The sequence below is a fragment of the Phyllobates terribilis genome, unplaced genomic scaffold (assembly GCF_046119375.1).
Source record: "Phyllobates terribilis strain yellow unplaced genomic scaffold, ASM4611937v1 Scaffold_8__6_contigs__length_399053987, whole genome shotgun sequence".
In the NCBI taxonomy this organism is placed as follows: Eukaryota; Metazoa; Chordata; class Amphibia; order Anura; family Dendrobatidae; genus Phyllobates; species Phyllobates terribilis.
Window position 1 is genome coordinate 130,501,193 of NW_027362768.1, and position 17,829 is coordinate 130,519,021.

At 41.0% G+C, this 17,829-nt stretch overlaps 1 protein-coding gene across 6 annotated transcripts in view; it reads left to right on the forward strand.

Moving 5' to 3' along the window:
* CACNA1E (calcium voltage-gated channel subunit alpha1 E) overlaps positions 1 to 15,461 on the forward strand; it is a 1,192,401-nt gene extending 1,176,940 nt beyond the window's left edge. For 3 of the 6 annotated variants that reach the window (XM_073643291.1, XM_073643289.1, XM_073643290.1), the window contains 4 exons: positions 5,841 to 5,969; positions 8,000 to 8,183; positions 10,401 to 10,573; positions 13,699 to 15,461. In XM_073643291.1, the coding sequence (XP_073499392.1) occupies positions 5,841 to 5,969; positions 8,000 to 8,183; positions 10,401 to 10,573; positions 13,699 to 14,202 (990 nt within the window). In that variant the 3' untranslated portion in view covers positions 14,203 to 15,461. The remainder of the gene's footprint in view (positions 1 to 5,840; positions 5,970 to 7,999; positions 8,184 to 10,400; positions 10,574 to 13,698) is intronic. The other 3 variants (XM_073643293.1, XM_073643292.1, XM_073643294.1) reach the window with 2 other exon arrangements.
* The last annotated feature ends 2,368 nt before the right edge of the window (positions 15,462 to 17,829 follow it).

A 17,829-nucleotide genomic window follows, 5' to 3' on the forward strand; every position in this document is an offset into this window, starting at 1 on the left:
GGTCTGCACTGCAGCGGCGGTTAGCCCTGACCGCAATCCACGGGTGGCGTAGTCGGACATTACAAAGCACATAGTAGACTACCACTGGCCTGACCACCCTGAGCCACGGACCGGGTTGCCACTACTACCCTCATCATCACGCTGAAGCCCGGTTCCGAGTGCCCCAAGGCCCAGGGGGTGAGTCAGAAGCTGTAGGTGACTTTCTAAAATGGGCACACAGGCGGCGTACTTTAACAAGCAGATCCGCAGCTAAGTGACTGGAAGCATTATCCGCTATCCAACCAACAACGTTTTGACACTGCTCTGGGTTCAATAGTGGTGTGCTGCGGTTCCCTAGGAATTGGGACAGGAAGGTCGGGCCATAAGATGTGGGTGTTTGTTGTGGCACAATTTCAGCTTGCCCACGGCCTTGTCCTCGGCCTCTGCATGCACCATTACGATCACGTCCAGTTCCCCGTCCCTTGCCACGTGCCTTGCCCATTTTAAATGGAGGACAATATCTTCCACGCTCACTACAAATGACTGAATTTGGAGCGAACTTATATGTGAGCCATGTGACGGAGAAAACACAGTTTTAAATACCTGGCTTGTAGGTAAGTAGTTTGAACAGCAAACTGCTGTGAATTGCTTCACTGACACACTGAAAATTTTTTTTAATGGAGGCCAGAAATGGCACTATTTTCTGAAAAGGTATATGTGATCTGTGTGACGGAGAAAACACAGTTATAAATACCTGGCCTGCAGGTAACTATTTAGAACAGTAAACCGATGTCAAAAACTTCGCTGACACAGTGAAAAAAATTTGAATGGAGGCCAAAAATGGCAGTATTTTCTGAAAACGTACATGTGATCCATGTGACGGAGAAACCACAGTTTTAAATAGCTAGCCTGTAGGTAACTAGTTTGAACAGCAAACTGGTGTCAGTTGCTTCACTGTCACACTGAAACAAATTTTTAATGGAGGCCAGACATGGCAGTATTTTCTGAAAACATATATGTGATCCGTGTGACAGAGAAAACGCTGTTTTACATAGCTGGATTTTTAGTGCTGTAATATGGAAAGGTTGTGGCTGTATTCTGCAGTGCCAACAAGCAAATGACGTAGAAAAACGGTGTTCTCTGGATTGCTTTTTAAGCAAATAATGAGGATTAAGATCCAAAAAAAAGTATTCCTGGCCCCTGTGACCTGGACCTTTGTCTAGAAATATCTAACAGCAGCAGAAGGCAGAATTGAAATGGAGCCTCTTGCGCTATGTGCACTGCAGTCTGCTATATACCCAGCCTGCCTACCTATATACACTGCCTGCCTGATATCTCTGCAGATGGATTAGTCCTCAGAAGGACTGTTTGTTAAGATGGATATGTGTAATGTACAGTTTTTCTCCCTACACTACCTAATACACAAGCAAATCTCTCCCTAGCTCAGCAGCACCTCTCCCTACTCTGCCTGATTCCGGAGTGACTGTGATGAGCATGGCGGCGCTAGGTCTGATATAGACCTGATGACGCTGTGCGGCCAGCCAATCACTGTAATGTCACAACCACCATGGCTGCGGCATTACAGTGAGTGGCAGGCAATCCCTGCATGTTGATTGGCACTCTAAAGAGCGCCAAACATGCAGGGCGGAGACCCGAGCTCCCGCCCGAGTAACCCGGAAATGCTCGGTGCTCGCCGAACATCCCGAGTAGCGTGATGCTCGGGCGAGTACCGAGCAGTGTCGAGCATGTTCGCTCAACACTAATTGCCTGTCATCTAAAGAGCTCCAAACATGTAGGGAGGGGACCTGAGCATCCGCCCAAGCATCTCACAAGTACTCGGCGAGCTCCGAGCATCTCGAGTACTGAGATGCTCGGGCGAGTACCGAGTACTTGCCAGTATGCTCGCTCATCACTAGTGACGTGGCTAAGCATGACCAACAAACTCACCATAATTGCAAATTGCAGGGGTGGGCAATTAATTTTCCCAAGGGGCCACATGAAAGACCATGACTATTGTGGAGGGCCGAACCAAAAGGCTGAAATTAATTCTGCTCAATGTTAATATTAACATATTATTTATAATTATTTATATTAATTGTATCACTTAATATTAAGCAGAAATAAGTATACTGACATCCCCTATATACCATATGAGCCTGCACACAGCCCCGATATATAGTATAAGCCCCCACATAGCCTCCAATAGACAACCTGAGCTCCAACATAGCTGCCTTTATACAGTATGAGCCCCCATATAGCCCCTCTTTAAAAAATATGAGTTCTCATATAGCCTCCTATATACATTATTGAGCCCCCACATACTGTAGCCTCCTACTTTCAGTATGAGCCCCACATAGCCTCCTATATACAGTATGAACCCCCACATAGACACCTATGTACAGCATGAACCCCACATAGACTCCTATATACAGTGTGGGCCCCACATAGCCTGCTATATACAGTATTATCTCCACATAACCTCTTATATACAGTGTGAGCACCACATAGTCTCCTATATACACTGTGAGCCCCACATAGCCTCCTAGATACAGCATGAGCCCCACATAGCCTCCCTACATACAGTGGGAGCCCCCACAAAGCCTCCAATATACAGTATTAACCCCACATAGACTCCTATATACACTGTGAGCCCCACATAGCCTCCTATGTACAACATGAGCCCCACATAGACTCCTATATACAGCGTGAGGCCCACATAGACTCCTATATAGAGTGTGAGCCCCACATAACCTCCTATATACACTGTGAGCACCACATAGCCTCCCTATAGACAGTGGGAGCTCCCACATAGCCTCCCTACATACAGCATAGGCCCCCACATGGCCTCCAATATACAGGATGAGCCCCCCACATAGCCTCCATATATACAGTGTGAGCACTACATAGTCTTTTGAATTAGAAACCAATAATTTGGAACTATATATAAGAAAAGTAGATAGATCTCTGCCCTTAAAAAAATATATATAACAAAATCAATCATAACAAAACAAGTAAGGACATGGGGAAATATTGTAATGTGTGTTAGAAGTAGGGATTAATCATGTTGTTGGGGGTTTTGGGATATTCTTTTAATTGTCCATAAATGAGATGTAGATGATCAAGTGTTCCTTCCTCACAGCACTTTCACCCCTCCACTCCCAGAACCATGGGCAGCATGATTTGGAGAATTCAACTTAGTTGAATGTGCGGCCAGCAACAAGGTGACTAGTCAAAGAGGTATGTCCCTGTCTGACTCTTCCCTCTTGTTCGGCTTGACTGACAGGTCTTTCCCTTGCTATATACTCATACAGGGAGAGACCTATGTGAATGGGCAGGGAGAAGCCAGATGGGATCTGCTCCTTGGACTAGTCAACTCGGCCCCAGTGCTTTGCGCTTCATGAATCAGCTGATAGGTTCCCTATAATTGTATAATTATTGTCATTTCTTTAATAATGACAGGTTACAGGTATATTGCTTATATGTGAAGCGTCTTGTTTTGCATCTTGCATGAACAACATTTTAATTGTGTTTCGAGATTATGCCAAACTTGCCACATGGAAATCTCATGAGATGTGCCCATTCAGCAATCTGCAGTATGTTAATGTGTTTGGTGCCAGATGTTTTGTCACCAGTATGTTATCACCTGGTACATAGATGCCATCCTGTCTGCAACAAGAATGGAAGTATCTTAAGTCTCATAATGTGAAACATGTTGTCAGCTCATTGATTCTGCCTGGTCACTGCAGTGTACAGCATTGTCCACACCTTAGGGCAACAGCGCTAAAGTTTCGTCACTGTTGCAGTGTCATTGCACTGTGTGTCTTCAAGTCTCAAGCATTTTGTTCAGTGCCTCCATGCACATACAGAACGATTCTACCTACAGGGCAGAAATACAACTACCACATAGAAATTCCCATTGCATTCTTTAATATCCATTTATTATGTTTTGCTTAAAATACATCCTTATTAAAATTAGTACAAATTATAGCCAAGATAAGTCATCAATTGCACCAATTTTACAATAATAAAGTATCCCACCTCTACCTAACCCATCTCCATGTCCCAATCTTAGACTGATGGAGAAATAATAGCAAAAATAAGAAAAAAAAAATCCATCCCATACTATCTGTTGACAAAGTTTCCCCAGAGATGTCAGTAAAAATAATAGACAACCAGTTTGTTGTATTTAGCATAGCACTAATTATCCAATTTTCTAAATTTCTTTACATTGAGAGCGATTTATTATTATTAATAGACTGCCAGCTATGTCAATCTACTACATGTAATCAATAAATGCAATCACAGTTTTAACTCATATTGAACTGGATTTGTAACCAGATTTCACAATACAAACTATATGCATTATTTAATAGATCTTTGACTTGATGAGGCCATTGTACTTACTTTGAAAACCCATGTCAAAATAGCTGAATAATCCGTTTTTAAATTTTCTCTGCCTAATATTAACTCCATCCTGCAAAAAGAATAAATAAATCATCCATATTCCAAGTGAAATTGGGTGTGCGGTTACATTCTAAAGATTACAGGGGCACAATGTATGTCCATCACATACATGTATTATCTTGTACTGATTCTGAATTACAGCTGATATTAAAGTGCTGAACTAATTGTGTTGGTTGTTGTTGGAAACAGAAAAGAAAGTTTGTCATCAGACCCGCCCCCGAGGAGCTGAGCTCCTATAAAGCACTGGAAAGCAATTCAGATATTGTGCCAGCAAAGAATTTTGGGAGATTTCCAGTTTCAGTCCTGCAAAACTGTGGACATTAATAAAAACTGGCTTAACTTGAAGCTGGTGTTCCCCTATGCAAAATCTCCAACAGAGCCCCAAATTATTGTGTTTGTGTGGATCTTTAAAAATATTAAACCGGCTTTCTTAAACCGGCCAAAGAGATTTTTTAGGCCCCCCCTAAGGCTCAAGGGCCAAGGTGTGACTGCAAACCCTGCACCCACAATAGTTTTGCCCCTGCCAACTGTACTCAGGATCACCACAAGATAAGTAATACTATGTATATAGACTAGTTCTTTATATGAATTGATAAATAGTAACTGAATGTGGACATACCCCTTAAAATAGTCAATCAAAACTGAAATAGGTTTCAATAACAGTCCCTCCAGACACCATCCTATAGATTGTCCTGGTTTGGGGTTCAAGTCTACAGTCACTCTATTAGGATTCTCAGGTGCTGGCACTGTGAGCGGGCAGTCATGTGACTGCAAGTATGTGATTTTCATGCTTCCAGCCACAATCCAACTAGCCTTGTCTGGCCACGCTCAGTTCACTTGTATTGATCGAGGACCCGCATGTCTAGTCGGCATGTGACTGTGTGTATGCAAATTGCATACTTGTGGTCATGTGCCCGCCTGCTAAAACCTGAACTCCGAGCTTATATATACATATAATATACATATCAGAAAAGAACAGGAGAAAAATTAAATTAAATTATACAGTGACATGAAATTACCCTTATACAATAATGCTTAAAAACACTGTATTCCATTTTAAAATTATTCACTAAGTTTATTGCTGGTCTGTAGATCTCCTTTCCCTAGTTATACCATGATCGTGGACAACATATCTGAGCGTTCTCCAGCTCACTGCAGTGGACAATTAGAATTAAAACGTATTTATAAATTGTTCCTGCTTCTTAAATGCTCTTGGTGCATACAGTAACAATGTGCCGGAGGCTATATTAGCTAGTGACTTGTATAATGGAACGTCTGGCACTGACCCTGGAGTGGGTGGCGGTCTACCGGCAGGGAAATCATTGTGCTACCAGGTGACGGAACAATATGTGAAATGGAAAGCTGGTCCCACGAGCTGGCTGTATCTTTATTTCCAGGAGCCAGAGGTTAGAAAGTATAGCAGGGAGCAGCTCCCTATCCAAAGCAGCTACATCCCAGTGGAGATGCTGGAACGTCCAGCGTCTGTGAGAGCATCTTCCATGCCACGTCTGGCAGAGGACCCCCAGGTAAATGCACCAACACAATCCTTCCATTTTCAACCACAAATGTTTCTCTACTAATTAGCAAGTTACCCACTCAAGTCACAATATCTAACGTATCATTAGGCAGGTGACAATCTACCGTAAGAACTTTCCACCGTATACCGGCTACATGGTCTGTTGCTTTTCCTGTTTGTCTATTTGCTCTTTCGTTGAATTATTGGATTATCGTTTCATTTGTTTTCAAGGGGTTTGCTTTGCTTCTTTCCGTTGTTTTGTACTTCTGTTTGTTTCCCTGAGTTTGTTTTCTCCATTTTTTACGAAACTGTTATGCTTTTTTTTTTGCTCTTTATCAAGAATAGTTTATTTTATACTTATATAATTAGTGGGGAACTACCGTCACTAAAAAATATTTTGTTCTTTTTTATGAAAATCATTAAAAATATTTGGCTTCAAGTAAAATAGTAGAATAGTTTTGGATTTCTTTTCAGAAATGTTTGAAAAACATTCTCTTGTAATAGGATGTTTTTGCATATAGGTAAATTGTTGGCAGTTCCTCTTTAATTATCGTTTAATATGATGGGTATTTAATAAAATAATTGTATAATTTATTTAACTTTTTATTTAATTAATGGGTATATAATACTCTCTTTATCCCCCTCACTCATATGCACATTACCATATTATGGATTTAGATTGCACAGTTCCACAAGACAGAACCCATGGGGTCCATACTGTGCCCCCAAAAATTCCTAATTTCACTCTTAAGGCTTTTTGTTTCTTATAAATCTATATAAAAGCTTCCATCACACACTGGATTTTATAAGTATTCTCACTTAGAGGCAATATTATCTATGGGTATTTGCTTATTAATTCTGATTATTGCTTCCCATGAAGGTACCAGCCCACAAAGTGTGCAAGGTTTCGCAACATGTTGGGAGGTTTATGAGCCACCATATGGGCTCTATGCATCATGTACATTAGATAATACTAAGGCCGGATTTACACATCCATGAAACATGGACCATTCTCACACATGAAGACCTGACCCAACCACTTGGTCTCCTGGCCTGAACTAACTCCTTAATATATGTTTATCAAACAGTAAGCCCAGGTTGGGAGACCTGGCGGTTGGGTCAGGTGTTCCGATGTGAGAATGGTCCATGTTTCACAAATGTGTGATTCTGCCCATCAACACAAAAACAATTGAGCAACATAATTGCACCTATTATACATAAAGTTTCTAAAACTTTATATAGAGCCCCTTTTTATCACTGAAAAATGAATATGCAATAATGTTGAACTCTTTATTGCACTAAGCCTTTCCCCTTATTTCATTTAAGTTTTTCTCCTGTCACTGAGCAGTATTTCTTAAGATTTGTTCTATGAAATTTTCTGCAGCCTTGTACTCTGTATATCTTAATAGTTGTTTTAATATGACCTCTGTCAAAATGATTTGAATAAATCCAAAGGCGGTGTAGGTAGAGATATATGTCTGGTGGCGGCTCTGCAGGTGGAGAGTCATGTCATGTTCCAGTTTAAGGATATCTGTGTGGAACACCCAGAAACGATTAGGCATTTACCAATAAACAAGGATTTTATTATATATTCCTGATTTGAGGATTTTTCAGCGGCGCGGACGTATATCTCTACCTACACCGCCTTTGGATTTATTCTGGTCCTGTGGGACACCTATTGGAGATCCGCTGCAGCTGCCTTTTATACGTGATGGTAGTTGTGTCCTCACACAACCAAACCAGGTGAGAACCACCTTTTTACTATTATCCCCTATGCCTACAGGTGTAACCCTATTGGGCTTTGCGCTCTCTCTCTCTTTGTATTTTAAAATGATTTGAACAAAGAAGTCTGCAGCAGCTGCCATTATGGCATATAAATTTAGTGGTCCTTCTTTGGACTAGGCTATTCCCCAATTTTTTATGTCCAACAAGGAAGACTCCTCCAGTAGTTTTCTGAAAGTTCTTGTCCAATCCAATACGTTCCCAAACTTGTATGTGGAGATATTTTTCTTCCTTTTTTGGCTCACTTTGACTTTGCAGGTCCTGGCAGATGTCAGTTCCATGCGACGTTCCTTCTCCACGACAGCAGACAAGCGTGCACGTAGCTCATGGCTAGAAGACTTCACTTTAGATAGAAGTGGTCTAGATAGTGGCTACAAACAGCAACGTCGCAGCTACCATGCCTCTTTAAGACTATCTACTCATCGGTTGAATACAGATACAGGTTGGTAATTTACATTACATGTTAAGTCCTCTATACCCAGTAGATTGACGTTGGTGGAACTCAACTTTTCTGATGGGACTGGGCCAACCATGTAATGTGTTAAGGGAGATGTCAAGGGAGACAAGATGTCATGGGAGATAATTCTTGGACACATTGAATTACAATGCTCTATCTGGCAGCAATTTACTCCCCGCGGCCAATTGTGTATGTGTGTCATGAGCTGGAAACGATATCTGTAGGCATGAGCATTCGGACATCCACTATCCAAGGTGTAAGGGGACCTTAAAACTGTATTTGTATAAGAAGATATTGCATGAAGATTTGCTTTGCTCTAAATGTGAAAATCCTTGAGTTAGTTGAGTGAGTTGTGATAGCAACTGAAAATATATTTTTCAAGTCCAATATGTTCCTAAATAATAGAAATTATTGTTTGCTCACAATTATTAACATTTCTTCTTCAGGTCTTCTGTTCTCCATATTTCAGGGCAGCATAAAATAAAGGGGTGGCACTGAACTCAGGAATATAAAATTTTCTATGACTAGGTATTGAATTTTTATGTAAAAAGCTGTTCAGATGCCAACTGAACATATACAGAAAGCTTGCGAGTTCTGCTTCCACCACCCACACAGTGAATGACAAGTCTCTTTGTATGCTTAGTCTTACGAGAAAAGCGGTCAAACATTCTGTGTGGGCAAGAAAGCAGGACTTACAAGGTTCCCATACGAGCAGCTTAAAAACATTTTTTTATATGAACATGTAGAAAACTTTATGGTGTTAACCTTACTTATAAAGCATAGAAGGCCTGACAGATTCTCTTTAAAGAGGATGACTATTGTATAGCCGAAAAATATGAAGGGCATATGATACTGTTGTATTGAGCCAGCGATGTCAATGTTCCTATGATTAAAGATGGTGACATGTGACTTATTCACATTACTGCTTCCTATGTAGTTTCATAGTTTAAGGTTGAGGTCCTATGTAGTTTCATAGTTTAAGGTTGAGGTTAGACTTTAAGCGGTATTCCCACTTCCAATTAGAAATGTAGCATCGTTTTTCAGTTTAGCTGTGTCACTTACCCCATGTGCAGGGCATTGCAGTAGCTTAGGTATCCATAGTTATGGCCACTGATATAGTGACAGTTATCTGTTAGTGGTCATATCCATGGATATCTAAGCTGCTGAAATGCCTGCACATGGGGCAAGAAACATAGTGAATCAGAGGAACTATACTACATTTCTAATTGGAGGTATTTGCTAATATTATTATTATTACACCTACTACATTTTGGGATAGGATCTTGGAGATGGGAATACCCCTTTACATCCATCGAGTTCAACCTATAGCCTAACATGTTGATCAAGAGGGACTTCAGTTCCTCTGCAGAAGTGGGGACAGCTGAAGAAGCCAGTGCATTGACAAAAAAAATCACATAACTTACTGTAATCCTCTAAAAAAAAGCCCATGAAAAACAAAATGTCACACGGCATGTGAACCTGGCCTGATATTTAGCCCCTTTACACAGTTTTTCCTCTTCATTTCTTAAGCAAGCATCTTTTACTCAAATAAATTATATTAAGGTACCCCAAGGGTATGATCACAAAGTCTGCAGCATCTTGTAACTCCCAACTTTATGGATAGTCAAAGAGTAATATTGATGGTTCATTGCATTGGATACATTGTTTTCATCAATATCTATAGGCTTTAAACTGCGTTGGATACATTTTTTTCATCTATATCTATAGGCTTTAAAGGGGTAATCCACTACGCGGATAATCCCTTCTCATTTACTAAGTTTCCCCCCCCCAAGTAAAATAATATCACCTATACTCTCCTCCGATGCTGGCGATGTTGACACTGGCTCTCCCGGTGCTTTCGTGACATTATTATGTCATGTAATCCCTGCAGCTAATGAGCATCCACTGCACTATCCCTTCCTTCAGACAAATCAGACATCCGGAGAAAGTGAGAGAGCAGCCTGAGCTCAGTTAAGTACAAAGGAAGGCAGAGTGAAGAGTGCTGATTGGCTGCAAGGATCGTGTGACATAATAATGACACAAGAGCCAATGCCGACTCCACTGGAACAGTGCCAGCCCCGAAACAGAGTATAAGTGTTATTATTTTACTTGGGGCAAACAGTGATTGAGAAGGGTTCATCTGAGAAGTGAACAACCCCTTTAAGAGAAAAGCCTTTCTAAGTAACTTTTTGTATCTTGTAGGTCATCGATTAGACTCCCACCGTTCAGGAGGAAGAGAAAGGGGTCGTTCTAAGGAACGAAAGCACCTTTTATCACCTGATCTATCACGTTGCAACTCAGAGGAAAGAAATCCACAGGCATGTGAGCATAGGGATCACCAGCTGTCACCTGGTCATACCCATAGCAGTGTGCAGGTAAGAATAAGATCACTGTGATCTGTGATGATCACTCTTCAAAGGGATTTTACAGGAAGAGATTTTTATCATGTGTGAATCGGACTATTCATAAAATCAGTCATAAATGTGAATTGTATGGGTCCTGGACCTGGCATCCCAATTGGCCTTATGAGTAGTGTTGAGCGAATTTGTTCGGCATTTCAAATACGGGTTCGTGTTCGGGGTTCCGTCTTGTTCACGTAAAAAATCTGCTCCGTCCGCGAACATCCCTGATTTGCCATGCTGTCATGCAGATAACATCTGCATGACAGCGTGGCAAATCAGGGATGTTCATGGGCGGAGCCGAGTTTTTGGTGCGAACAAGCCGGAACCCCGAACGCGAACCCAAATTTGAAATGCCGAACAAATTAGCTCAACACTACTCATAAGGCCTATTGGGATGCCAGGTCCAGGACCCATACAATTCACATTTATGACTGATTACTTATGACTGACTGACTACTTATGAGTATGGCTGGTTTCATAAGTATGTAATTCACAGTCTGGGTTCTAACCACAATTTCCAGGTCAGCTGTGGATCTCTTGACCCAAACTCAACAGTTTCATAAGCATATACTCTATAAAGTTGTTGAGTTTGGGTCAGGAGATCCGCGGCTAGCCCAGAAATTGTGGCTCTTACTTGGATTGTGAATTTCAGTCATGCGAAACTGGTTTATAAAAGATGCAATCAAGAGGTGATGGTACGTGTACCTCTCAGTTAAAGAGTTAATCCAATCTTGAACATTTATACACAGGACATGCCATAAAAATCCATTCAGAGCAGGTTCCAATTCTGGGAACTGCACCTATCTTGAGAACATCCCTTTTTGCACTTCCATGAAAGGGCCCTGTCTTGCACCACTGGAAGTGGACAGGTGGCCACACACATGTGGGGCGTAATGGGGCAATAGCCGTGGGTGAAGCACTTGTCTTCTTCTGTTATGGCCCAGCGCGCTACATGAAAGAGTAGGTTCTGGCTGGGTGTTGGTGCTGTAAAGGCCTTGCGCCCATGCAGGCCGCCTGTAGCAGATTGTGTTGGTCGGCTGGGACCATGGGTTTCAGTGTTCAATAAAGGGGACTTCCATTCTTTCAGTCTTTACTGAATGATAACTTGGTAAAAGTTTTGTAGAAGGGGTGGCCGGTACAATGTCTTATTGAAGTTTTTCTCACACTGTAAAACATTTTCACACACATTGTATCATTCCACTGTAGTCTACTCCAGAGCCGGTGAAGCACACTGTTTTGCCCTACTTTGTCACAGCCTAGCTTGTCGCTACAGTCCTGATCAGCAAGCCTCTCTAACTGCTGAGTGGTTTCGCTTTCTATTTCTTACACTACTAGCGCCCTGGATATACCGCTCGGGACCACCCACTAGTCCCACAAACTCAGTCCTGTTTAGGTCCATTACCTTCTGTGTTTGGCAAACGCAGGGTTTCTCGTGACATGTCTTCCTATCAAACGATCCCTTTAAGGTAGAAGGTCACTCTGTCTTTTACGTCATTTCAAGGTCTTACTATTCCCTTGTCTCTTAGTCTCCTTTGCTGTAACTCACCCACAATGGTAGCACTGCACACAGACACTTCCCACTTGAACTCGAACTTGTCCCTATTAGTGATGAGTGAGTATGTTCGGTTAACCCTTTCGGCGAGTATGCTCGGGCGAGTACCGAGTATCTTCAGCGTACTCGATGATATGCTTGAATCACTCCTGTGTGCATGATTTGCGACTGCTTGAAAGCTTTAATACATGTGAGGAATGCTTGTTTATTAAGCATTCCTCACCTGTATTGAAGCTGTCAAACAGTCGCAAATCATGCACATGGAGTGATTCAAACATATCATCGAGCACGCTGAAGATACTCGATACTTGTCCAAGCATACTCACTGAAAGGGTTAGCCGAACATACTCGCTCATAACTAGTCCCTATCTATCTACAGTATCTACAGGAAGCAGTCACTTGACCTAACACTAAGCCCCTCCCACCATGGGCTAGTCCTGAGCATTAACTCTATCCTTATCCTAACATCAATACCTAACTACAGTCATAATCTTATCCTACCTATCTAATGTCCTTAGTCCTAATCTATGTCTTACCCTATGCTATCCTATACTGTAGACCACCAACATTACTTATCTTAAGTTATCACATCCTACATTATAATTTACTACACATTACATAGGCAAACATCACATGACACAATATATACAAAAGACGCAGGACACTATACATATGACACAATTGGTGTTTTCAGGGGTAAGAACACGACAATCCAGTCCACATCTCACATCTATTACACACACATGTCTCTATTCAGTTCTATGGGAGTCTAGAAATTTGCTGAGCAAGTGTGTAGAGCATGTTGATATACCATAAATGTTCCAGATGGGATTACCCTTTTGATGAAATCTTTGAATTCAATTTGAAGGTCCCAGTAACCAATATATTTACTTTATTGATATTTGGCTAGGATGTGCATGGCCAATTCTCTAAGATGAGACTGGGAAATAGGTTCTCTTGCTATTTAGATGAGTTGAGGTCCTATCTGTCATATCACCATCTTTCTGATTTCTTGTCTGAATTGCATGTCTTACCTTCCAATTACAAAACATGAACATATGAATGCAAAAAAAAAGAAGTTAATTGAATCCAATCCAAATAAACTAACTAGTAAAATGCAATGCTTTATGGTCTTTTGCTTCTTTAAAGTATGCTAAGACTTTATAGCGGAGGTGGTTATAAGTGTAGAAAAATTAAATGAAAGAATAAGGTTCAATATCAGAAAGTTTGAGATAAATTCATTAAAGGGTTCTCTAAGAATAGCAGAAATGGGACAGAAAGAATGCATTATCTTTTCCTGTGCTGTGTCTAGTATTGCAGCTCTTCCCAATTTATTAAATGAGACTGAACTGCAGAATGAGACATAACCATTGAACAAGGCTGGCGCTTTTCCGGCGAAAAGTAGATCCATTTCTCTATTACTAGACAGCATCTTTAAATCTTAATTTTGCATTGTCATTATACAATCTTGCAATTGTTGCATTATCTTGTTTTTAATCATTAAATGACTTGGTTGGGCTTACTAAAATTATTCTTTTTTTAACAGATACTTGACTCATTGAATGAAAGTTGCATTCCTTCTGACACCAGCACCCCAAGACGTGGGCGACGACAACTTCCTTCTGTGCCTGCAACCCCAAGACCTCTTATTTCCTTTTCTTCTTTAATCCGCCGTCAGAAACACAGCTCACCTCCCCGCAATGGCAGCGACAATACGCCACCTTATCCTAGCGAACCGGGCCTGAGCGAGTCTTCCTGCTCCCTCCAGGGGCGTCATAGCTCACAGTCAACTCCTCAGCACTATATCTCAGAGCCACATTTGGCCATATACGAGGAGATGCAGAGCTCAGACTGCCCAGCTGAGGACACACTCACATTTGAAGTTGCTGTGGCCACCAGTCTAGGTCGTTCTAACACCATTGCTGCTGCTCCTTTACGTTCAGGGTGGCAAATGCCCAATGGTCACTATCGTCGCAGAAGAAAGGGCGGGATGCCACCTGTGATAGCTTCCCGAGAGTTAAGTGACACAGAAGAGGATGATCGTTGTTAAATGCAGGTGGGGCAAGCTCGCTGTTCCACAGCAGATATTAATTCAGTGGCTCCTCCATCACATCTTTGCGCCTTTTCAAGAGGAGCCCCACAGCACTCACTGCCAATCTCCTTACCTTAACCACAAGTCCAGGCAATGCCTTCAAAAATGGTTAAAATCCTGGATCTTAATATCTTGTGCCAAAACAGAATTAAGCTGTCACGAAGACACATGCAAAAGTGTAAAGGGGAGGCATGTAGATGTAGGTCCTTAATCGAACAGTGGAAATGAGTGATCTAGAATACGTCAGTAGCTGGTGGAGATTACTGCCTATCTCGAGTTGAATATTGATTAATACTTTGCTATCATTTACCAATACTGGAACTCGAGTCTTCAAATATTGACAATTGATCATTTGCCAAAGTGATCAAAGTGACCGTATGTTAAATATCCTTTCCGAAATGGTGATGGTAATTTGACAGACTGGTAAGTTTATTGAATGGACAGCCATTGGGTTATTGATGGAGAAACCAGTTTACTGAAGCATTTCTTATGCAGTTGTGAAATATTTCTATGCGATGATATGCAAAGATGGTGGTTCAGAGGAATCTCTGGCTTATTAAGTGCATTTCTGAGCCCATAAGCCCTTGTCATTTTACAAGACAAAGAAGATCTATATTTTGCTTACTTATATCAAAATCAACTTTATTTTACGCATCCTAAGGGTTTGATATGTTATTATAGTTGGCAACCAGAAGGATATCAAAATAAAGGAAACTTACCATATTTAGAATTGCAGGTAAAACTTGTGTTTGCTTCAGCTAAGTCATAGGCATGCTTCATTTTGTCTGAAAATTATGGGTCCATGGGTTTAAAGGGTTCACTTAATATGGGAGGCAGAACAGTGTGGTAAAATTACTCAAGTTATGCATTAGCCAAATATTAATTGTTCTCTGATTGGCATCACGTATTACTCATCAGCACTTTAGCCCGTGGTTTAAAACTTGAAAAAGCAAATGCAATGATCTTTACATAGGTTTAAAGGGAACCTGTAACCAGGTTTTCCCCATATAAAGTACGGCCACTACCATTAAGGCCTATTTTACACCATACTAGAATTCTTTAAAAAAGTCCCCAACCTGGTCTGCAGCTTCCAAAACCTACCATTTATTATACTCACCTACCGCGCGGTCCGGCCCGATGGGCGTTTCGGTGTTGATCTGGCGCCTCCTCTCTTCTTATGATCGCTGTCCACCTTTCCTGCTTCATGTGGATGATGTGTCCTACGTCATCCACACTATGTCCACATTGCACTCCTGCGCAAGCACACTTCTCTCTGTCGTAACGAGGACATAGCAAAGTACTGTAGTGCGCATGCACTGGGAGAGGCCAAAGAGCACCGATGACCCGGACGTAAAGTCGGTGCATGCGCACTACAGTACTTTGCTCTGTACTTGGCATGGCAGAGAGAAATATGCTTGCGCAAGAGTGTGATTGGGGAACACTGTGTGGATGACGTAGGACACGTCATGCTCACAAAGCAGGGAATGAGGATGGGAATAGTAAGAAGAGAGGAGGCACCGGATCAAGACAAGTGACGCCTGTCGGGCAGGACCGCGTCGTCTGTGAGTACAATGAAAGCTCTTTTTTGGGATCTGCTTACTGGATTGGAGACTTTTTTGCAGATTTATACTATGCTCTAAAAGAGGCCTTAATGGTGGCGGCCATAATTTATATGGGGAAAACGTGGTGATAGGTTCCCTTTAAGTGAATTGTTAGGTCCAAAGAAGCCATTTTATTGATTTCAATTATCTATAGTAACCTAATTTTGAATCTTGAAGACAACAGCAACTACTTACCCATGCCCTTCAATCATAAAGTATGTTCTTCAATTAAGTTTAGATTATTTTATTATTATTATGCCATGTTTAAGTGGGTTATCCTACAAACTAAAAAAAAAAAAGCTTTCTGTACATAAATCATAAATGCATCAAACAAAACAACAAAGAAAGGGTATGAGGTTAGAGCAGAGGAACACAAAAATATCTACTCTAAGGATATTTTTAAAAACTCTATTATTACAAAATTAGGGACAGTTGATATGCTTAGTTAAAAACATAAACAACAATGAACATTTTAAGTTAGGATCACCCTCTCCAAATATAAATTCCAGCCGAAAAAGCACAAAACTACAGGGCAAAATATAATGAGCAAAAAAGCAAAACACAAACTTATATATAGGTAAAACTTAAAATATGCTAAGAAAGCAGTAAAGAACGATATCAAAGACTAAATACACCAAATAATAACGATTGTTATCACATAATAAAACATCTAGAGACTCTACATAACAATTATGTAGGGCAGAAACCACATGGATATGTTAGCAGCTGCCTGAGGAAGGTGGTAAGTGGGGTGGGGGGCTGATCACCACTGACTTGATTTCTTACATACGGTATACTGTGAGTTTTTGTAACCATACACCTTGTTTTTGCTTTACATAATTGTTTTGTGGGGTGTTTATATCATTTACTATGTGGTAACCTAATGTAATTTTTATACATTAATTATTGACATGTACCTCTATTATCTTTATGTCTTTCTTTATTCTTCAATTTGAAAAATTGTATGTGAGCGGTGAACATTACTGCATTTTGGTACCATACTTTTTGCGGGGTGCATTTCTATAGTTTCATATGAATGTTATAAATCATGAAACCAATCCTATTAATCCCAAAAACATCATTTTAATTGAATATTTTGTTTTTCACCCATTTTAGCCAATTTGTCCCTCTGCACCATAGCTTTGTTCTTTTTTGTGTCCTCTCTGTTCTCTCTTAATTCTCATGGGACGATCCCTTTAAGAGCAGCACTCTCCACAATTATTTTAACAAAGGAATACAGAAAGGTACATATACATACTGGGACTCACTAGTTCTCCCAAGATCGTTCTGACCCTATGACTGTGTTCAGTGAAAAGTCTACAGTCATGGCCAAAAGTATTGAGAATGAGACAAATAGTAATTTTTCCAAAGTTTACTGCTTCATTTTTTGTAATGGCAATTTGCATATACTCCTGAATGTCAAAGAGTGATCAGCTTAACAGCAATTACTGTACTTGCAAAGTCAATATTTGCCCAGAAAATGAACTTTAACCCCCAAAACACATTTCAACATCATTGCAGTCCTGCCTTAAAAGGAGCAGCTAACATCGTTTTAGTGATTGATCCATTAACACATGTGTGGGTGTTGATGAGGACAGGGCTGGCGATCAATCAGTCATGATTAAGTAAGAATGACATCACTGGACACTTTAAAAGGAGGCTGGTTCTTGGTATCATTGTTTCTCTTCAGTTAACCATGGTTATCTCTAAAGAAACACGTGCAGCCATCATTGCACTGCACAAAAATGGCCTAACAGGGAAGAGTATCGCAGCTACAAAGATTGCACCTCAGTCAACAATCTATCGCATCATCAAGAACTTCAAGGAGAGAGCTTCCATTGTTGTCAAAAAGGCTCCAGGGCGCCCAAGAAAGACCAGCAAACGCCAGGACCGTATCTTAAAACTGTTTCAGCTGCGGGATCGGACTACCAGCAGTGCCGAGCTTGCTCAGGAATGGCAGCAGGCTGGTGTGAGTGCTTCTGCA